Genomic DNA, 23035 nt, shown 5'->3' with positions numbered 1-23035 from the left:
CACTGTATGTTATGTACTTACCTTTCCTGTGCCCCCTCAAGCACCATCCTGTACACTGCTGGCCAGGATTATTTCCATTATTCTAAGGATGCGTTTACAATTGATGTTCAGCCAGGGCATTGGTACGGGGATCCAGCATCTTCCCAGTTAACTGAACCAGCTGTTATTTGAACAACCAGTTACCACAAATGGGGTAGAACCTGGATCCCACTCCTGCATCTTTCAGTTTCCCAGTTACTATCCCTATCTGTATCACTTGGTCTGGATGTTCACCTGAAAGCTGGATTAGCGCTATGCTGATATCAGAGAACAAAAGCAGCTTGGCATCCAGCTGTGCTGTTCCCCATCAGGCTGCGTTGTTCTACAGTACATTTAGGGTGAAAATCTCACTAAACATTACCAATATGGTTAATATTGTATAGAATCAGAATTAAGGAGTAAAATGACTTGACTGATTCTGGTACTGTATTGTTTGCCAGGAGGTTGTGGCATTAGTAACCTCACTGATCCGGTCACGGTTACTCTTCGGCACCTAGTGAAGGGTTCCAACCCGCTTCCTGCACAGTGGAACTTCAAAGCCTTGGAAGGATATGGAGGCTGGAGCTCAGAGGGCTGCCAGCTTCTATCAGAGGAGCCAAACATCACCAGCATGCAGTGTCTACAGCTCGGAAATTTTGCCATCTTGACGGTAAGATCACATTAGTCTCTAAGACTTGCTCATTTTAGGTTACCATATTTTTAGGACTAAAGGATGCACTTTTTGTTGAAAATAAAAATCTTGCTGAAATTCTTGAATTCCATGGTCAGGGGGATCCACCACTGCCAGACTTCCTGACGGCATACTTAAAGGGGTTATCTTGTTTAATGTTTACCAGCATTTGTACCTGCACTGCCATAGTCTTAGTAGTGGCACTGGAGGTTACTGCAACGTTCTCTCATTAAAGTGAACCAGGCAAAGCTGATGTGCTTTGGACCACTCCTACAAATAGTATGGTGATTCAGGCATGAGCACTGGTAAGCCTCATAGAGATTGCATTGTTGGCACCAGTACCACCGTTAGTTCAAACTTTTAATTGAAGGGGATGCTGGGAGTCAGACCCCCACCACTGTAATATTGATGGTTCGTCTTGAGAATTGGCCATTGATTTTATAATGCTGCTTAACCCCTTTGATAATCAGGCAGAGTGTTCATGAAGCGCTCTGCCTGATCATATAGAGAACTGTGTGGCTGATCTGTATGATCAGTGAGGGCAGAAAAAGAAGCTGATCATGATGTGGCCACCACACCAATAGCTAAAGGATACCACAGGAGTTCTGGGAGCGTGGTGATGGAAGTCAAGCAGTGATCTTTACATCCTGATGTATCATCGTTAATGTCAGTTTTAAAGGGGAACTATTAGCAGGTTAAACAAATGTAACCTGCTTATATATCCCTATAGAGCAGGAGATGCTGAGGAGGAAGGTATGTCTGTTACCTTCCTCCTCGGTACCGTTTTGGTGCAGTAAGTCTTTTGCTCTATGGTCCAGTGAGACCATTAAGAGCACTGGGGCACTGTTAGGAGCACTGCCTGCCCCCATAGTGCCAATCTGCTACCAGCCGGGAAATGCGCTATGGGGGCTCCTAATTATCTCACCGGACAATGGAGCAAACAACTAACTGCAGCGGAATGCCGCAGAGGAGGAACGTAAGACACATACCTTCCTCTTCAATGTCTCCTGTGCAGTAGGGACATATGAGCAGGATAGATTCATCTAATCTGCTGATACTACCCCTTTAAATATTCTTGGGTCATGTTTTTTACCAAATGTTTGCCCTTTCTCCTACAACCCTTGCTTACTGCTGTACATCTTGTTAACCTTTCTTCAGATCTGACAACCTTCCAGCAAACTTTGATCAAGTCACTGCCAAACTCTGATAACCCCGCTGTCAAAAGCCACAAATCTTGTCTGGGTTGCTTCTTTCTGTGCATTTCAGAAGCTTCAAAGAAACATTGTGTGTTTGGCCATAACTATTTGGTCACCAAGAAAGTTTAATTCCAGTGACGCACATTCAATGCTTTATGTGGCTCTTTAAATGAACCACATCATAGTTTATACTTTACTACTTTTATATTATTTCAGTTAAAGGGGTAGTTCACAAAAAAAAAAAATTCTTTGAAATCATTTGGTCTTAGTAAGTGCCAGGGATTTGTAATTTGCTTTAATCAATAAGTCTCAAGTCCAGTATTTATCCGCTGCTGTATGTCCTGCAGGAAGTGGTATTCTTTCCAATCTGGAGAGAAGGAGAGGTTTTTTTATGGGGATTTGCTACTGCTCTGGACAGTTACTGTCACAGACAGAGGTGGCAGCAGAGAGCACTGTGTCAACTAGAAAGAATACGCCACCTCCCGCAGATCATACAGCAGCTGATAAGTACTGGAAGATTAGAGATTTTCAAATAGAAGTAATTTACAAATTTATATTACTTTCTGACACGAGTTGATTTGAAAATATTTTCTTTTCACCGGAGTACCCCTTTAAGCTCCATTCACTTTAATATAATTGGGTTGCAGTTGAGTTTATTTTAATAGAAGTAAATTACAAATCTCTGGCACTTGCTGCGATCAGTTGATTTGAAAGAAGAAAATGTGTCTTTAACAAAAGACTGAATGTATGTTTAGTCAATTAAAGGGTCAAAGTATAAAAATCAGTACTAAAAGAGTCAAGTTTATTGCAGAAAGAGCGCCACTCTTGCACAATGGCCGTGTCTGATATGACAGCTCCTTCTCATTGTTGGAGATGAGCTGTGGACATAGACCATGGATAGAGTGGTTCCACTGCTGGAAAAATAAAAAGTTGACGATTTTTTTGTGGAAACCCCTTTTATTTGTCATTGACACCTATGTTTTTGTATTTCCTGGCAGGAACTGAACACTTTCCCACCCCAGCAGACACATAGCCCTGACATCCTGCACCCAGTCATCTACTGTACTGCTATACTTCTACTCTGCTTGTTCACCACCATTATTACCTACATTATAAACCACAGGTAGGTGAGGTCTACAGAAAATTCACTCAGAAACAAAACTATGTGAACAAGTTATAAAGTGAGAGTAATATGAGAGTATTAAGTCAAATGTGTGGCTGTATTTACATTTACTTACATTATTTCCTATAGGAAAACACTGCTCGGTTCTCAAAATGCTGTCCAGAACCCATTAAGTTTGAGAACAGAGATATTACTGTTTTTAAAGGTCTATAGAACCTAGAGGTCAGGGCAAAGAACTTGGTTCTGTTGTATTCAGTCAGTAAACTAGCAGTCAAAATGTTGTAAGAGAATTGTGGCTAATTGCACAAGAATGTTAAAGAAATACACATAACCATGTTGTATAATGTATACCCAGAAAAACCAATGCCCTCTGCGCGTTTCTGTCACAATTGTGTGACATCATCAGGGGAAATAAATAACATAGGGTATTATCAAGTGTTAATACACTGAAGTTTAGTGCACACAGGGGTACATAAGTGAGGTATAGTAGGCAAGGACAGTCGGCTATCTGCTACTGACTGTACCCTGAGAGTGCTGCCTTGGGGGACTTGGTTAGAGCCATATTGGCTATTGCGATGCTTAGGGATTTCCTAAAAAAAAGCTGCTCTGTAACCCGTTAAAGCCCCCAGGAGGTGTCCCATCAACATCAGCGTAATCTGTAGTGACAGATCGCTGGAGGTGCTCGTGGCCGCGTCTATTCTGAACACTGGGCGGGCCTAATATCAATGGCTCGACTTGAGAATTGGCCAGCAATTTTATAACGCTGCACAACCCCTTTGATGATTAGGCAGAGTGTTCATGAAGCACTCTGCATGATCATAGAGAGAACTGTCCAGCGTTCATAACAGATGCGGCTGCGAGCACATCCAGCAATATGCCACTGCAGATTATGCTGATGCTGACAGGACACCACCTGAGGATCTAACAGGTTAGAGCGCAGATTTTCTTCAGGAAATCCCTCAGCATCACAAAAGGTAATATGGCTCTAACCAAGTCCCCCAAGGCAGCACTCTTAGGGTACAGCGAGTAGCCATCAGCCGACTGTCTTTACACTCATGTCTACTATACCTTACTTATGTACCCCTGTTTGCACTAAACTATAATATATTAACACTTGCTAATAAACAATACCCTATGTTATCTCCCCTGATGACATCACACAACTGACAGAAACACGTAGTGAGCGTGGTTCCTTTCTCAGAATAATGTCTTACAACATTTTGACTGCTGGTTTACTGACTGAATACAATAGAACCAGATTTTATAGAATTTTATACATTTGCATTGGTGTTGCAAATTACGGAATGGTGTTTCCTAATGTATACCAATAAAAGCTAAGTTTTAAGCTACTTTCACCTACTGTTACATTCCTGGTCCAAGTATCTTTACTGCCACCTATTGGTAGCTACCCTGTAGGTCAGTGTCAAACCTATAAAAGCACTTTAGAACAATTGCATATTTTTCCCATGGAGCATTGACTCTAAGACTTTATATATACCAGGATGTCCTCAATGAAAGAGAGTATTCAGCAGAGTGGTGTACTTAGGAAATACACCGCATTGGAAGGTTGGAACTTATTAGATGCGTTATTATACTAGATCATATTGGAGTCCAATCCATAATAAATCTATTTTTGGGTGCCATAGGATGGACAGAAAGGATATGTAAAATAACTCCCTCACCACCTAGGAAAGGCGGCATTGCTTCAAGCCAGGGTTTCACTCCATCTAGGTGTCTTGATTAGGGATGGACAAACATCTCTATAACTTTATCTTGTAATAATATATGTGTATAGGCTACTTTTGTATGTACTGATCTAAGCTGGTTTGAGTATTGAAGGCCAAGGGATGACATCATGAATTTTTGGGATATTAAATCACATTAGTGATACTTCATGGTGCAGGAATGTTCTATGGGAAGAATGTTGTTAGTTTTTGCATTATAAGCAGGGACAGGATAAATATGGGGTTAGTGTTCCCTTAATACCTAAGGGTGGTCAGGTTTGGTGTAATTACAGCCTAACCTTCTTTGTGCTTGCTCAGCTCCATCCAGATCTCCCGGAAGGGCTGGCACATGCTGCTTAATCTCTGCTTCCACATTGCCATGACATCAGCCGTCTTTGCTGGAGGAATCACTCTTACCGGATACCTGATCGTGTGCCAAGCTGTAAGTGTTCTGCAGAACATAGTCTTTTAAGGAACAGTAAATGTACATTCATTATGAAGCACACATAAACAAATACATGATACGGGATTGTAGCATTTCTTATGATGTAATGGGAGTGTTAGCTGGAAGGATTAACCCCACTGTCAGAAATATATATTCCTTTTTGTAGCACCTGTTTAAGTACTTGAATAACAAGGCTGCTTTCTTCTAAAAAAAAACAGTGACACACCCGCTCATTTGTTGTGTGTGGTATTGCTGCCCCATTTATGTCCACTGATCTGTAACACCAGACACAGTCCATGGATAGACATAGTACTAGTGACCCTTTTGAAAGAACAAGCCTTGTTTCTTTTTAATCTCGGCCAGCCTTTTTAAGGGTATGTGCACACTGAGTAATTTTGACAGAAACTCAGTCGCAGAATTCTCAGCTTGCGCCGGCTCGCGGACTGCGGCGGGCGCACGTATCTCCGCCCGTGTCATAGACTCAATTCTATGCACAGGTGGATTCCACCCTCCCTCCAAAAAATTAACTTGATTATTCTTTGGACGGATGAAAGAAACGGAGTTGGTGGCGTAACATGTAGTTCCTGGGCTCCAGTGGTAAATGTGTAACAGGTCCCTATCCACCTTGTGCCATATAGAATACCCCCCATTAGGTTCCAGGGCTGGGTGCAACTGCTGCCTCTGTACCCCCTATAGTTGCACCCCTGAACAGAGGTCCTGTGTCCTTTCCTTTGAAATGAAAACCTCACCTTGTGCCTTGCTGCTGTGTTCAACTTTATGGGCTGGATGAAGGTAGCTGAGTACAGTGCTTGACTATCCTTGTCTGACTGACAGAGTTGAATGGATTGGCAGTGTGCACGTATGACCACTGTTGTCTTGATGGATTAGGACCCCACTTCATTCAGATAGGTGATGCATGTCTTACATGGACAGACACCATTGACTTTTGCTACTATTCTGATGTCCGGGTCATACTAGGGACTTATTACACTGAGCAGTTATTGGCTGTATCCCAGTTTTCTAGGCGTTCCTTACGCTGTATCCACCCGCTGCACGTAGCCGGCAGACAGCAGGAGTCAGATGCCGAGATTTCTGGTTCGTATGAACCAGAAATCAGGCAGGTTCGCTCATCTCTAGTTATCGGCAGAGCAGACCAGTATCGGTAGATCCAGTGATTAGGTGGCCCTCCCTCACGAGCCTTGTAACAGGCTCTGTAAACGATTGCCAATCTACAAGAATCTTATTAAAGGTCCTGTACTGTATTAGGTTATACATGTTTTTTAAGGTCTATCCTTCTCTGCTGTTACTTCTTAGGTCAGCATCATCCTACATTATTCTTCCCTGTCTACTCTTCTTTGGATGGGTCTTAAAGCCAGGGTTATCTACAAGGAGCTGACCCACAAACCTCAACCTCAGCAGGAAGGAGAAGCTGCACAGCCTCCTCACCGGCCGATGCTCAGGTAATCTCAGGGAGTCAGTCGTGCACCTAAGATTATTTGTTGGCTCCTCTACATTTCATGCGCTTTCTATTTCTGTCTACAATTTTTTTTTATTATTTACCACAAAAACATATATATGAAATGTACCTTTAGTATAAAAATAAGGTTGGTTCATATTAAGAATGCACTTTCCAAGCAAGGATTTGTCTGCATTCTGTCCAAACAGTATGCCGTTGTATCCAAGTACGGACAGTAGAGATGAGCGAACCTGGAGCATGCTCGAGTCCATCCGAACCCGAACTTTCAGCATTTGATTAGCCGTGGCTGCTGAACTTGGATAAAGCCCTAAGGCTATGTGGAAAACATGGATATAGTCATTGGCTGTATCCATGTTTTCCAGACAACCTTAGAGCTTTATCCAAGTTCAGCAGCCCCAGCTAATCAAATACCGAAAATTCAGGTTCGGATGAACCCGAATCCGGTTCGCTCATCTCTAACGGACGGGCATGGACCCCGTTTACTTCCATGACCCAAATACAGTGAGCTAGTGACTACATTAATGGTATTTTCTGAACGTATACATTTGAAAAATTACCTGAAGATAGTCACTAATTGACTATGTTCAGGCCATTGAAGTGAGTGGGACCCATGCCTGTTTGTATACTGATACTGCAGTATCTCATTATTGGAGATATATCCATGCTTCAGAAGGTACAGTCATAATGTGTCATTTCCACTCCTGTCCTTGCATTATTATATATGGATCTATGTTTTACAGGTTCTACCTGATTGCTGGAGGGATTCCCTTGATCATATGTGGGATCACTGCCGCTGTGAACATCAACAATTACAGAGACAACAGTCCTTAGTAAGTGCCGTGCCGAGAGAAATGATAAGTCTGATTCATTCTGGTGACATCCTATTACATACTAACATCTCTGTCTTTTCCTCAGCTGCTGCTTGGTATGGAGGCCGAGTCTAGGTGCTTTCTATGTACCGGCGGGTCTCATCCTTCTTGTCACCTGGATATATTTTCTATGTGCCGGGATAAATTTAAAGCGACAGCCTGCTGACCAAAAGGATCCCTCCGAGCCCAACGATGTACAACAAGCACACGGTGGAATAAATCATCTCCTGAGTGATTCCACTTCCATATCAGTGACCCTCAACTCAGCAGCTCCAGCAGATGTAGACACGGTTTATTCCTTGCAAGTGCAATTCTGGTCTCTGGTGATTGTCCATATATTGTATATCGTCCTGTGGATTTTCGGAGCTTTTGCGGTGTCACAAGGATGGTATTTAAATGTTATCTTCAGTTGTCTCTATGGGGTAACAGCAGTGGCTTTAGGGCTGTTCATTTTCATTCACCACTGTGTGCGACGCCAAGATGTCCAGCGTTCTTGGTTCTCTTGCTGCCCATCGTACACAGACTCCTTGCCGATTCAAGCCTATGTGCACACCAGCTCTCCTGTAGATGACTCGCCTCAGGTGTTTATCGGGTGCAACCCTGAAGTAGAACACTCAGTTAAGTCTACGTCATCCCCAAGCAACAGCATTAACTCTAATACTGGACCGTGCAAAATCACTAATCTGCAGGTGGCTCAGAACCAGGCAGAAATCTGCCCACCAAAGCCACCTAGCTGTGAAGACAGCGAGCCAACCAACAATAAAATGGTGACTGCTCCAAGTCGTTATATGAACAATTTGCATGGTCGTAGAAACCATAAAAGCAGAACTAAGCAGTATCGGGAAGGGAAGCACCATAGGTTAAAGGTGCTGCGGGGCCCCTCTTCTGACCTGCCTTCCAGTGAAAGTGGCAGCGTCCACAACAGCCACTCGGAAAGCTACCATAGCAAGAACAGCCCCATGAACAATGGCAGGGGGGTGGCAGCTAGGGACCCAGAGGGTGCACTTACCCACTCTGAAGGAAGTGACAGCAGTGGGCAGCAGGCACAGGACTTTGCTAGAGCACAGAGGAAAAGTGCCAGTCGGGACAATCTAAAACAAGCAAACAGCATGGAAAGGGAGACCAAGCGTCGGTCCTATCCTCTTAACACAGGCAACCAGAATGGCGTCCTAAAGGGTAGCAAGTATGACATCAACCTTTCTCCTGCAGAGAGTACTACAGTCATAAAGACAGGTCTCTGGAAGAGTGAAACTACTGTGTAGTTTGTAAAAAAAACAGCAAATAAGCATGTGCCATACATGTCATAGATCGAAATGACCCAGATGCCAACACATGCTAGGAAAAGGGGCTCTCCGTAGTCATGTGTTGCGATCACAGATTGGTTGGTGCAATCACCTTGGACTCGACCCACATAGACGCCAAGAATTTATGTGCCAAAGCGTGTGTATGTGTAATGTCAGAGATCACAATGGCTTATGGTAAAGTACGCTCTTTGACGCCTCTTCCGCGTTGTACGGATGATTTACGATACCGAAGAGTAAAAGCCATAATTGTTCAAGGAAATTTGAAGTATCAAGGAACTAACTGGATTCATTTAGTGTTTCATACCTTGGAGAATATTTACGGCTTGTGAATTCCCGTAGGGATCTCGGTGACCTGAAGGTCAGGACCCAGTAGAAGTCAAATCATCCGGCCAGCTTTATCAAGATACTGGTCTTTGTCCAATTTGACAGCCAAGTGCCTTCTAAGCGTCTTGTGTGTTTCTCCCTTAGCACTTTCTGAGGAATCTCTACCCCAAGGCATCCATAGGATGGCGCACTTATACAGATCACCCTTCAAGTGTCTAATTTGCACCTTCATGTAGATTTCACCCACCCCCATGGGCCGGTTTCTGTCTTGACTTACAGGTTTTGTACTTTTGCTGTGTGCCCTGATGTGGCCTTTTGAAGGAATTTAAGAGTATGTGACGTCTCCAGATTTAATCCAGTAAAATGTATCTACAGTCTATACCTTGGTACAATCCGTCATGGTGACCAAAAATACTGTTTTTGACCATAGTTGTGCTTCAAAAGCATTCAAGTTTTTTTTTTTTTTTTACCTGACTGTGTAATGCGAAATCGATGACAATCCCAAAAGACGTTCACGAGAATCACTTCTGCATGTTATTTGTGTAAAGGGTTATTTCTAAATGTGTTATATCAGAGGGAAATGTTTATTTTTCAGATATAGAATTATATTGTATAGACAGATCAGGATCACTCGTTTTTGGAGACCTGTGTAATTTTCCATATCAGTATTAAACTTTTTGTGTCTATGTATGAAAGTTTTAAAACGCACCTGCCGTTTCACAAAACTTCTGACAGGGCTTAGGGTCAGCTCAAAAGTTTTTATTGGTCGGGGTCTGAGTGTTCAGATCACCACCGAACAGTAGTTTGAGTGGAAAGGTGCTCTGTGTCTATGTGAGCGAGAAGAAGCCCCCCCGACTTAAATTTTGCAGTGCCTCGATCACATGGCATGGAGCAAGGAAATAATGCACTAAGTACAAACTTCTCCTGACTCGTTCTCCTGGTCAAGGTCTAAACACACAAACCCCGACTGATCAAAACTTTTGATATGTTTGTATGACATATCAAATGTTTTTGGAAATGACAGTGCCCATTTAATCCTAAAAATTTTTTGTATATGCAAGCAATGTTATATAAAAGATTCTGTGTGATCAAATAGCGAGGGGGGAGGGAAATTTGAGGAAATGTCTATAATAATTGTGACAGTACATGGTGTAGCGATGATACCATGAAATGCTTTTACAGTTGTATGTTAACCCTTTCACAACCTGGGGTCATTGATTCCTCAATTCCCAGGTCGTTTTAGGACATCAGCTTATGGGATCATAATGTCCCGATGTCTGCCCCCTCTTCGTTGTCCCCTGCCGCTGTTACTATCTTGTGACAGCGGCAGGGGAGAGAGGGGAGGGGGCAGAGCTCACTGGTGCGCGGCCAGCCTTCCCTCCCGACCCCCACCAGCTTCCATAGCCAGGAAACTGGAAGCCTGAGGCTTTTGGTTTCCATGTCTACCATCGGGGCTCTGCGATCACTGGGCTGAGCCCCGATAGACAGGGGAGAGGGAATTCTCTGTCTGGAGCCCTATAGATGCTGCGGTCATGCTAAATGGTTAAAGAAGAGGTGTCAGTTCTTCCGATATGTCTGTTTTAATAAATACTTGTATTCCCAATATAAAAAAAAAATTCCAATCAGGAAGCATCTTTGGGAAGTCTGCATTGGCAATTACTCTGTTATTCCTCCTGGAAATTAATCAAGAAATAAAAAACTGGGCATTGTCAATAAGGTACAAAATGTGATAGAGATGAGCGAATTTACAGTTATCTCTTCAATTCTCTCATCAGCCGGCTGCCTTTTAACTGACTACCACTCCTCCCCGGGTGCTGGGAAAAGCTGGATCCAGTCCTGGGAAACTGTCCAGTTTCCCAGGACTGGATCCAGCTTTTCCCAGCACTCAAAGCGGAGCAGTACGGAGTAGCAGTGAGTTAAACGGAAGCAGGCTGATGCGCGGATTGCAGAGATAATGAATTGCTTCGCTTTATTACTGTATATTCGCTCATCTCTATTTACCACTGATGGGAGTATGTAGAGACATAGGGCCACATGTATCATCCTGCGAACGGAAGATTTTCGGCGGAAAGTGCCGATTTGCGTATTATTTTATACGCAAATGGCCGATTTGCGAATAAAATATTCGCAAATCGGCACTTTCCGCCGAGTACGCCAGGGGGGCAGAAAGGGGGCGTGTAGTGGGCGGAACGGAGGGCGCGGACTCAGAGTCCGCGCGATTTACCATCCGTTCCGCCCAAATATACGCCGAAAACCTACTCCAGTCCTCAGCTGGCATAGGTTTTCGGCGGTGCGCACCGGATTTATGTAGAGGCAGTCCGCCTCTACATAAATCTCTGTAGCGCCGGAGCTGCGGGGGCATTTTTAAGTCCGGCGTAAAAAACGCCGGACTTAATAAATGCCCCCCTAACTTCATTAAAAAGGTTTATGGTAATACCCAGTTGTTATTTCATAAGAAATGCAAATAATAGAGATAATAGTAGAAATGGCATATCCTCTGGATACATATCCACATAACCAAAGATGTCTCCATCTGCTGGAAAAAAATAATCAGAAATTGTTCTGCAGAGAGAACCTCATATGTGAATTATTGATGGGAAACGGACACATCTTACAGTAGAAATTATATCTCAGCAGCGATATTCCTACAGTGTAATTTTCTTCATCCTAGCCCAGTTACATGCATTATTACAGCCATGTGAGCCCAGGTAAACACCAGTAAATAAATGCCCATAAAGTAATACAATTGGGTATAAGTGGGCCAGACAAATTTGGCTTTATAACATTATACCTTAGGCCTGTTAAAGGGGTACTCCAGTAAGAACAAGTCAGACCTAAAGATGAGCGCAACTTGAGCATGCTCATGTGCAATCGCTCTGCATTTCTGGGCCATTACACCTTAACTGCTGCTCTATTCAAATTGGGAACATCTAATGATCGTTGAGGATCCCACCAACTGGTCCTCCACAGATCGATCAGTTATCACCAGAATATCCCTTTCAGCCTGCTATGAAAATAGCAATAAAAATCCAGGAAACTGGATACACTGGTTACACTGAATCCTTTCCCTCAAAGATATATATCAATCTGCTCAGCTTCTCCTGCTCTATGACATGATGGCGACAGATTAGATAGCATTTTCTAGAATGACAGGTTCCCTTTAAAGTGACTCTTTACCCACAATCTGACCCCCCCAAACCACTTGTACCTTCAGATAGCTGCTTTTACTTCAAGATTTGTCTTGGGGTCTGTTTGTCAGATGATGCAGTTATTGTCCTAAAAAACTTTTAAACTGGCAGCCCCATGCATTAGGCTGGCACAACCTCTCTGTCCCTCCTCCCCGCCCTCCTCATCATTAGGAATGCTCCAGGCAGATTGCTTCCTATTCGTCAGCTGTGTGAATACTGAACATGGACTGGATCGTTAAGGCACCTGTGCAATGTTCAGACAGGAGAAAATGTTCCAGTGGCATTCCTAATGATGAAAAGGGCGGGGAGGAGGGACGCTGCAAAGTTAGGGCACAGATACTCTAAGCCCCGGCCATTGGGCAGGGGGCTGAAAGTTTAAAAGTTGTTTTTTAGGACAATAACTGCATCACCTGCCAAACGGACCCCAGGACAGATCTTGGATTAAAAACAGCTATCCGAAGGTACAAGTGGTTTGGGAGGGAGGGGGTCAGATTGTGGGTACAGAGTCGCTTTAAGTTATCTTAAATATCAGTTTTACAGAGGATTAAAAATCATACATATCCAGTATGGGGGAGATTTATCAAACATGGTGTAAAGTGAAACTGGCTCAGTTGCCCCTAGCAACCAATCAGATTCCACCTTTCATTTTCCAAAGAGTCTGTGAGGAATGAAAGGTGGAATCTGATTGGTTGCTAGGGGCAACTGAGCCAGTTTCACTTTACACCATGTTTGATAAATCTCCCCCAATATGTGTATTTGCTGCTAAATGTTATAAGTTTCCGTCCTAAATAAGCAAAGCCCACAGAGCCAAGGAATCAAAGGTGGTACAGGTATGACCCCGTCTTAGCATCCATAATACAGCCACAAGCTCTACTTGTGAGATCAAGTTTATTTTCCCATTGTTCTAAAACCCCTTTAAAACAAAACACTGCATGGGAGGGAAACAATCCCACAAGTTATGGCAATAAGCTAAAAAGGTGTATCCAGAATTAGAATAACATAGCTGTTTTCTTCCACAAACAGCGGCATTCTTCTCCACAGTTTGTGTACGGTATTGCAGCATAGTTCCATTGAAGTGAATGGAGGCAATGAGTAATATTACACACAACATGAGGACAGATGTGGCGCTATTTTCGGATGAAAGCATCCATATTTTTCTATTCTTCGATAATCCCTTTAAAAATTCAGATGTTTTAGAGCTTGCACCTGAAGTTGGAGACAGCGATCCTTCACTAATGTTTATGTGTGTATGGCTCGGTCAAATTCTATATTGTTGTTTCCATGTTTTGTTTTGTTTTTATAGCAAAATACAGTATAATGTACCAAAGAAGTAACGTCCAAAGTATGTTTTTGTATTATGCGAATTCACCAAATATTTTTAATTATATTAAACATTGCAAAATATAGTTATGTCTTTTACAGAACACTTGTGTTTTCTTTTTACATCTGTCAGCTAATTGGAGGAAAGGATCACATGACTGACTGAGCTTTGTGAAGGTCGATCATCCGAGATCAGTGCCTGTTTACAGACAGGTTCTCGACAAATCCTATTACATTGGGATTCTTAATGGTAGTGTGGAGCATAACTGTGAAACTGTTCGGGATCAGCAACCTTCTTCAAACCCGAACGTTCAGCATTTGAATACTGGTGGCTGCAGAAGTTGGATGGCGTTAATAGCCAGTTTAAACTAATTGTCATGGCTAATTTTAATTAGACATGTATTATCGAGGATACAGTATCCAGCTAACCTGGGGGCTGCTGGTTAATTAATCAGTGGACATGGATAAATGGGGGGAAATGTCCAATCACATACAGGTAAAGGAATATATACTCATATCTACTGCCATCTTGGGAAAAAAAATCCACTTCTTTATTTGAAATTCATTAAAATGATTTAAAAAAAAAAAAAAAAAAACACAGAGTAACAACAGGTTTAAGGCCTGTATAAAGTCAGACCATGAAGAAGTGCCTTATACAGCCCTGAAACACGTTGTAAATCACTGCTTGATCCAAATTTATTAAAACGATTACAAGAAAGTTCAAGAAAGAACTTCATCCCTTACCTTTGTGCGATATATAATATGGCTAGTTCAGTCACACAATCACCATGTGGTACGGGTGCATTTACATAGGAGATCACCTATTGACCGGCAAATGTCATACAGTGCAGTGAGGTGACTCACGGCAAAGTGTGGGCATGTACAGTTGAAGAACTATATGACCCCTTCAGAATCACCTGAATTTCTGTATAGATTACTAATATGTAATATGGTGAATAATTTCAGGTTAACGATGAACAATCTTGTTTGCAATCGTTAATCGATAATTGTTAAAAATCGCTCAGTGTAATAGGACCCTTAGGCTCTAATTTATACATCTCCAAACTACAGAGATGAGGATCAAACAAGTTTTCTATTGTGTACTGACTGAAATTACCACATCAAAAAGTACTCACTCCAAGAATTCTGATGACTGCACAATACAGAAGAACATAATTTATTATAAAATGAATAAAAAGGATATCTAGACTTTCACTCAAACTTTATGCTGCCGAGAGAAACCATTGTATCATACAGTAACATATGTGACATCTCCAAACACTGTGCAAAGCCATCAAGTGAAATGGGGCACCCAGCGCAAATCAGTCACATGAAGTGCAACTCTTTTACAGACTACAAAAAGTGGAATAGTAGCTTGTGTGTTTGTGCACATTTTCATTGAGTCCTATGCTCCATTACAGGATCAGTGAGCCACTATTACAGGATCACTAGGTGGTCCTGCACTGTTGGCTCCATCAATATGAGGGTGTAAAGAAATACACGGGAAAAGGTTGGGAACCTTATCAGATGTTCTTATTTTACCTCTTATACTATGCTGCCAGTGTCTTTCTCCCTGTACTGCCCCAACGACTCTACCACAGGCATCAGTCATTAATAGAAAAAAAAATGGAGAATAAATGTTTTAATCTAATTTACACCTTATAGTATTGTCAATTGGCGTGAAATTACTGATGCACCTCAAGCCGAGCCTGTATCTGCTGAAAGCAAGCCACCTCAGCTGGAGTCCTCAGGTACTGCTCTATCTCACTGTCTGATATGTCTTCATCTCCAGTAACGTTTTGGAGGTTATTGGGAAAGGCTACGGTATACAGTCTTTTCTTTGGCTTGGCCACACATGGAGGAAGGAAGGGTGCATCAGGACGCCGTTGTTCAGAAGGGTTGTCTTCTTCTGACTCTGTGGTAGATGTCTCTGCAGCTTCCAGGGCCTTCCTGAGAAGATAACCCTGGTGTTTTAAGATGTCCTCCAGGTGATACAGCACTGTTTTGTGATTCACCGTTAGCATCCTCAGCCAGGGAAGCTGTGAGGCCAGTTTTAAGCAGTTTTCTTTCAGTTCTTTTATGCGTATTAACGCTGGAGAAGGCAAGTCTGTTTCAGACAGCTTGCAAAAGCGAGAGAAAGTACATGACAGCCGTTGCACAGGTTTGAGGGATTGCCATGAAAGATAGGCAGCAGCTGTTATTATAGGAATAGGGTGACGTCCGGTGACCAGCCACGTCTCGCTGGCTAACTCCAGTAGGTGTAAAGCCCGATCCAGTACTTTCTCCAGATTCTCTGCATATTCCTCTGGGGCAGAAGGGCTATCTTGGAATAACCGAAAACTGCAAATAATAAAAATATACGAGAAGGTTTATGATGAGAAGTACATGCCGCAACCATTGTAAACTGCTTATGTAACATTAACATGTAACATTACAAACCCATGGCCTTAATTCACATCACGTATTGTAGTGCCAAGATATGAATTTGTAAGATCGGCTCCGGCCCTATTTAATTTAGTGACCAAAACATAGTCAGGTAGTGACCAAGTTTTGCCTACTGCATTCAGGTCAATGAACCGAACGGGAGAATTTTATCATCTATTTATCAGCTTTCCATTTAGGTACATAAAAAGATTTAAAAAAAAAAAATGTTCCTTCCTTTTAAAACCACATTAGCGTTGTGGAAAAGCACAAATCCTGACAGGACTCCTAGAAGTCCTGACTACTGACACGTGTGACTGACCACTTTCCTGTATCAGTGTGCGTGTATAGTCAGACACCATCTTAGATTACCTTTTGCAATGACTCTTGGCCAGATCCTGAAGACTTATAGATGGTATATCCAGCTTCAATAGTTGAACCAGTTCCATGAACACGCTGCTGAGGAGCTCATACTTAGAGTAAAGCATGGTTGAGATGGTGGCTATAGTGAGAGGCCAGCGATGCTGTCTACATGTTATATATACACAGCAGCCTATGACCGCTTCCTTCTTCTCCTGTCTGGCAGAGTGGTACCCTGGGAGGTAGAATGTTCTTTCATAATAAGATACTGCGGTATCTGCAAAGGTGTCCGGAAGTCGGAGAACTCTACAAAGATTCCTGACGCGCACAATACCTGATGGGAAGACGAAAATGACACAAGACTGGTGTTACACCTGACTAAGCAGCCGCCCCTCTACTGATCTCCTTATTGGGGTCACATGGGAACTCACATCTGCTATCACATCTAAAAGCTCAAATGTGCATCAATGTGGGTAATTTGTAAAATAATGCAATTCAATGGAAAGTCAGAGAGATGCCTGTTATAAAGGTCACACTATGTATAATAAGTGACAGGCACCATAAGACAAAGGAATAACAGTAGTAGGGGTGGGTTTCCAATAGTCAGTATAATAGGATTTTTTGCACCACTCCGCTCTCCACCCAAAGAATTAACAAGTCAGTTCTTTGTGCGGAGAGTGGAGGCATACAAGAAAACCCACTGAAACAATGGGACGGCGGAATTTTAGGCAGCGTCCGCAGCACGGGCTCCGCTTGAAATTCAACCACTTTTGCTCAGTGTGAACGGGCCCTTATACCCGCAATCTTAATATTTCTGTAAAATCCTTTTTAAAGTATAAAACAACATGATCATGAACCTATGCTAGTAGGCTCAGCTATGCTGAAGCTTCTGCAGAAACCACTCTTCATCAGAATCACGGCCATACAGAGGTGCGATACAAGACTGACACATGCCACTTACCCCGCAGTTTCGCTCGGCTGATTGACTCATTCTGCCCAGTACTCTCTGTAAATGTCACCGCTGTGAATAAAACCGAAACAGAATGAACGTAAATGACTGTGCACAAAGGAAACAGATGACTTTGAAGAGATATAAAATGTGTCCTATATTGGCCTTACACTTTCATAGAGAAAAGCTCTGTGGGAGAAGATCAGACCTCGTGCAAAAGATCAATGGTGCAGCTGCTCATAGCAACCAATCAGATTCCAGCTTTCAATATTCAGAGGCCTTTTTGAAATGAAATCTGATTGGTTGCTATAAGCAAGTGTCCTCTGCACAAGGTTTGATAAATCTCCGTCCCTTGTCCCTCTAATATAGTCAGGGTGCAGGTCGTCCTTCTATGTAGAATACAGGTCAGCCCGGAAAGATGGAGACTGATGGCCGACGTTCTCGTACCATAAGGCGGCAAGTCGAGACCGTGCATTAGCCAAATGTAGCCAGACATCTAGGAGACGGCTGCTTGCCTACGTTTACTGTACTATTCCCATTTACTTGCCAAACACTCCATTCAAATTATATTAGTGGACAACATTTTAAGAATGCATCAAGAAGGCTCTGCCATCAGCCCCTATTCATCTAGTATAAGCCAGGAGTGTTCATATGACATACATCAGGCTGGTATATGGTATATGGAGACATAACTTATTTTGTACTGCTCAAACAAAGTTGTAGCTAACCAGTGGGTGTCCGTCCACTGGGACCCCCACCAATCCCAAGAAGAGAGGTCGAGAGATTCCCCCATTCACTCATGTGACCTCCCTTCATGGGATTGGTGGGGGTCCCAGCGGTCAGACCACACCGATCAGCTAGTTGTCCCTCATGAGGGGGAAAGGTATCTGTATGGAGTCGGCAGGAGTGTGTCGTTACAATGCAGAAACACACAAAGGTTAAAAAACACATAAACCCAATACAGATATGAAAATCGCTAAAAGCAGTCCCCCCTAAATAAAAATCATCATAAAAATATGCTAATATGTTATATGGCCAGCACTAAATGGCCAAAGTACAGTCTTATTATTAGCCCAGGAGAGGCCAGAGTTGGGCCCTATTACATGCAGCAATAATCTGCAGAATTAGGCAGATTGGGCAGACTATCGTGCTGTGTAATAAAGACAATGATCAGCCGAAGTGCCGATCTTCAGCTGATCATTGCCATTTAAAACTACGTGTAAAGGTGCACGGACAATGACTGACAACAGCGTAAAAATAATAAAGATTATACTTCCCTTTTCTACCTTATTGTCCTGCAGCCTCTGCCCATGCCCCCTGATCACACACACTTCGGGCTCATCTCTTCAGTGACAGGCAGCTCAGCCAATCACTGGCAGCAGCTCTGTCCCTACTTGGCTAAGCAGTCTGTCACTGAAGGGACAGAGCCAGACGTATCAGCTCTGAGTGGGGACCATGGGCAAAAGACTGCAGGAAAACAGAAAGAATAGCTCTATTTAAAAAGCAAGATTTGCATAAACAACGCTAACAAATTGCTGCACGATAACTGAGCCGTGTGTAGGCTCTGTAAGCGTGCTCTCATCCGGTCACACTGCAGGGTCGGGCTATTACAGCCCTTAACCCCTTGTCTCCACAGGCTGTTTTGGCCTTGATGCCCAGGGCCTATTTTTCAAATCTGACTGGTCTCTATGTAGTGATAACTCCGAGATGCTTTTAACTATCACGGTTATTCTGAGATTGTTTTTTCTTGAGATATTCCTCTTTATATTTGTGGTATACTTTGGTTGATGCGCAAAAAATTTAAAAATTTACATTTCCTTATATTCAAAACTCTCTTTTCCTAAGAAAGATAGTCATGCCACATGAACTAATTATTAATGCAACATCTACAACATGTCTGCTTTATGGTGACGTCATTTGGTGAACGTCCTTTTACTTGTTAGGATTTTAGAGGGCTTCGAAATTTTGCAGCGATTGTTAACATTTTCATGAAAATTTCAGCTCTGATTTTATTAGGGTCCATTTCAGTTCTGAAGTGGATTTGTGAGGCCTGTATGTTAGTTACCCCCATAAATCCCTCCACTTTAACAACTACACACCTCAAAGTATTCAAAGTAACATTTCATAAGTTTATTAACCCTTTAGGTGTTTTGCAGAAATTTAAAAAAGTTGGAGGGGAAATTTTAAATTTTCTTTTTTTGGCAGACATTCTGTTTTAATTTTTTTCCTCTTACACAGCAAATTCTCACTGAGAAATAACACTCACTATTTATTCCCCCTTATTCCAGTGTTTCTAGAAATCCCCCATTTGCGGCCGCAGTGCATCACCTGACTCAACCACAGGCCACAGACATGACAGAGACCTGGTGAATTTTGGGGCCTTTTTTTTTAGCCATTATACCATGTCACAGAGGACTTGTGGTGCCAAAATATTTGTGTAAGAAAAGTTGACGTTTCCATCTGTATCATTCTGGGGGACATGTGACACTCTGATAATTTTTTATTACATTTTTTATGAGGTGATATGAATAAAAAACACAATTTAGCAGCTGTTTTTCCCAATTTTTTTGTATGCCGTTTTTTATACGTCACATATGACATGTTATCGTTATTTGTCAGGTCGGTACGATTACAGTGATATCCATTCTATATAACTTTTGTTATAGTTTATGGCATTTATACTATAAAAACTGTTTGTGTCTTGCATATTGTAAGAGCAGTAATATTTTTAATTTTTTGCCAATGGAGTTATGTGAGGGCTTTTTTTTTTGCAGCATAAGCTGACGCTTTTAGTGGTACACCTTGTGGGTACATGTGACGTTTTGATGGGGTGGGATTAACAAAAATTTTGATTAGTTTTTTTATTTATTTTTTAGCGGCATTTTCATTTTGATTAGTTTTTTTATTTATTTTTTAGCGGCATTAATCGGGCGGTATAATTAATGTAACGGATTGATAGATGGGGTCATTTCGGGCGCGGCGATACCAAATATGTGTACTTTATTTATAGGGGATCATATATAAAGGGGGATAGGGAATGTGCATATTTATTTATTCATTTATATTTATTTATTTGTGTATTTATTTATTTACGTATTTATGTGTGTAATTGTGTGTGTGTGTGTGTTTTCACTTTTAGGGGTCCATCTATAATACATTACAGCACATGATCAGTGCTGTAAGGTATTATAAAATAAATGAGCTGTCAGAACCTTCCCTGCTCCCCTCCAGGCAGGGGCAGTAGGAGAAGGCTGTGTGACACTGCCCGATCGTTGTTAGGGACAGCAGGGGGAGGCAGGGAAAGAATGACGTTCCGGGAACATCATTTTGCATTAACTACCTGCAATACATGACATTCCCGGAACATCATTTTGCAGCAAGGGGTTAAGGAGAAGTCCGGGGAAAAATTTTATTTAAGTATTGTATTCCCCCCCCCCAAAAAAAGTTATACAAATCCCCAATATAAGGGAAATGCTTATAAAGTGCTTTTTTCCCTGCACCTACTACTGCATCAAGGGTTCACTTCCTGGATAACATGGTGATGTCACGACCCGACTCCCAAAGCTGTGTGGGCTGTGGCTGCTGGAGAGGATGATGGCAGGGGGACACTGAGGGACACAGGGCACTGGAAGGACACTGAGCATCCCCCTGCCATCATCCTCTCCAGCAGCCACAGCCCGCACAGCTCTGGGAGTCGGGTCGTGACATCACCATGTTATCCAGGAAGTGACATCACCATGTTATCCAGGAAGCGACATCACCATGTTATCCAGGAAGTGACATCACCATGTTATCCAGGAAGTGACATCACCATGTTATCCAGGAAGTGAAGTCTTGAGGCAGTAGTAAGTGCATGGAAAAAAACACTTTATGTGCATTTCCCATAAGTGTATATTGGGGATTTGTATAACTTTTAGGCGGCAATAAAATACTTTCATAAAAATTTTCGCCGGACTTCTCCTTTAATGTAGTGGGATAGTACACAGTATTTGCAAATGGTATGCCAAGAGCCCCCTTATATTTATGGAGGTCCTCTTTAGCAGTTAGAGGGGCTGCTTTTAGCCATTTTATATCTCTATTGGGTTTATGTGCTGCCATTAGCTGTTGCGTGTTATGTTTTTGTGTGAATTGACCAGATGCAGAGAGACCCCACAGCAGGAGCCGTCTTCCCTTACTGCTGCCCATAGCAACCAATCACAGTATAGCTTCCGTTTCTTGGAAGATAAAATCTGTGCTCTGATTGGCCGCAGCTGTCCCTACTGATTACTCTTAGACCCAACCTAGAGCAGGAATCCTATTGGCTGCTAAGGGCTCGTTACTAGGTCTGGCATGGAAATGCACGTTCTCTTTCTGCAAGCCTCTTGAAGGCCAAAACTTTATCAACAGCCTAACAAAACACCTGTATAGTCAACCATAGAAAGTGTCAGCAGCAGTTCTCCCACCTTGCAGGAAGCTCTCCTCAGCCTGTGTGGTTGTCAGCCGCCCCTCAGTAACGATCACCCCGCAGTCTGCACACACCAGCTGCTCCTGAGAATAGTGCGAGTCCTCCACAAGCTCACAGGAGCCGCACTCCGGACATCTTTTCCCACCCGACATCTTTCCGCCAGGAAATATTCGAGGGATGTACCGATCACCAAGGTAACAGAATTCTTTTTACTTATACTTCTTTGTTGTAATATGTCCCCTTCGCCGCCGCCATTTTGCCTTAGCCTATTCCGTTGAACATCATGAGAATTGACTTCAAAAAGATGGCCGCCGAAGCTGAAAATTGAAGACATTATCTTTCAATCTCTATAGCTAGATCCTGGCGGAGCGTCACTTCCTGGTTTTGCGTTTTCTTAGCGTTTCTGATACTTGATATTTTGTAAACAACACACTTGTAATCACTAAAAGTAAATAATCGGAAAGTCCTATGTGACGTGAATAATAACGCGTATTATGGCAAAATGAAACGGGGGGAATGTAGACAGCAACTCCAGTTCATGACGCTAGGTGTCGCTGTGGTGTTGTACTTGCTTTATAGTCAAAGGGGGAGATTTATCAAACATGGTGTAAAGTGAAACTGTCTCAGTTGCCCCTAGCAACCAATCAGATTCCACCTTTCATTTTCCAAAGAGTCTGTGAGGAATGAAAGGTGGAATCTGATTGGTTGCTAGGGGCAACTGAGCCAGCTTCACTTTACACCATGTTTGATAAATCTCCCCCATAGGGTTGCTCCCCAAGCTGTGGCTCTCCAGGTGTTACAGAACAACAGCTCCTATCATATCCTGCATGATAAGAGTTGTAGTATTGTAACACCTGTCCAAAGTATAGGGGAATATGATTATAAATAAATGAAAGATTACATAAACATTACAGGGAGCTGCCAAAGCTGTAGCTGTCCAGGCATGATGGGAATTGTAGTTTTGCTGTAGCTGGAGCACTGCGAGTTTGATGCCTCCTGATTTAGAGGTAAAGAATTGTGTAAAATGTTATCCTTTGTACAGTTTTCAGATTTTCTCCATCACCACTTGCCGTCATTGAATAAGATGTTCATTGGTTACCTGTAACGTTGAGCGAACCTGTCAAAAAGTTCAGGTTCGGCAACGTTATACGAACCCCAACATGTCTGATTTCCCGTAGCTGC

At 42.6% G+C, this 23035-nt stretch overlaps 2 protein-coding genes across 3 annotated transcripts in view; one reads left to right on the top strand and one right to left on the bottom strand.

The window, feature by feature from the left end:
- The window catches only part of ADGRA2 (adhesion G protein-coupled receptor A2), a 127070-nt gene extending 116172 nt beyond the window's left edge, over positions 1-10898 (top strand). The window contains exons 14-19 of the mRNA XM_069986822.1: positions 480-688; positions 2904-3028; positions 5071-5194; positions 6512-6657; positions 7415-7504; positions 7590-10898. Coding sequence (XP_069842923.1) covers positions 480-688; positions 2904-3028; positions 5071-5194; positions 6512-6657; positions 7415-7504; positions 7590-8805 — 1910 coding nt within the window. The 3' untranslated portion in view covers positions 8806-10898. The remainder of the gene's footprint in view (positions 1-479; positions 689-2903; positions 3029-5070; positions 5195-6511; positions 6658-7414; positions 7505-7589) is intronic.
- Positions 10899-15303: 4405 nt separating this feature from the next.
- On the bottom strand, positions 15304-22163 carry BRF2 (BRF2 general transcription factor IIIB subunit). Of its 2 annotated transcripts, none has more exons than XM_069986804.1 (4): positions 21852-22163; positions 17422-17481; positions 16473-16794; positions 15304-16019 (listed from the first exon to the last, which is right to left on the bottom strand). In XM_069986804.1, the coding sequence occupies exons 1-4, from the start codon at positions 22003-22005 to the stop codon at positions 15365-15367; spliced, it is 1191 nt and encodes a 396-aa protein (XP_069842905.1). In that variant the 5' UTR covers positions 22006-22163; the 3' UTR covers positions 15304-15364. The 2 variants fall into 2 exon arrangements, with proteins under 2 accessions (XP_069842905.1, XP_069842912.1); XM_069986811.1 differs by lacking the exon at positions 21852-22163 and adding an exon at positions 21585-21625.
- Positions 22164-23035: the final 872 nt, after the last annotated feature.

This window comes from Dendropsophus ebraccatus, chromosome 1 (assembly GCF_027789765.1).
Source record: "Dendropsophus ebraccatus isolate aDenEbr1 chromosome 1, aDenEbr1.pat, whole genome shotgun sequence".
NCBI lineage: Eukaryota > Metazoa > Chordata > Amphibia > Anura > Hylidae > Dendropsophus > Dendropsophus ebraccatus.
Note: the sequence above shows the minus strand (reverse complement) of the source record. Positions and strands in the feature narration are given on the sequence as shown.

Coding starts and splice junctions, on each gene's coding strand:
- BRF2 (XM_069986804.1), bottom strand. CDS start 22,005: ATGTCGGGTGGGAAAAGATGTCCGGAGTGCGGCTCCTGTGAGCTTGTG. Junction 17,482..21,851: donor TGAGGAGAGCTTCCTGCAAG/GTGGGAGAACTG, acceptor TTTTATTCACAG/CGGTGACATTTACAGAGAGT. Junction 16,020..16,472: donor GCCAAGAGTCATTGCAAAAG/GTAATCTAAGAT, acceptor TATTATTTGCAG/TTTTCGGTTATTCCAAGATA.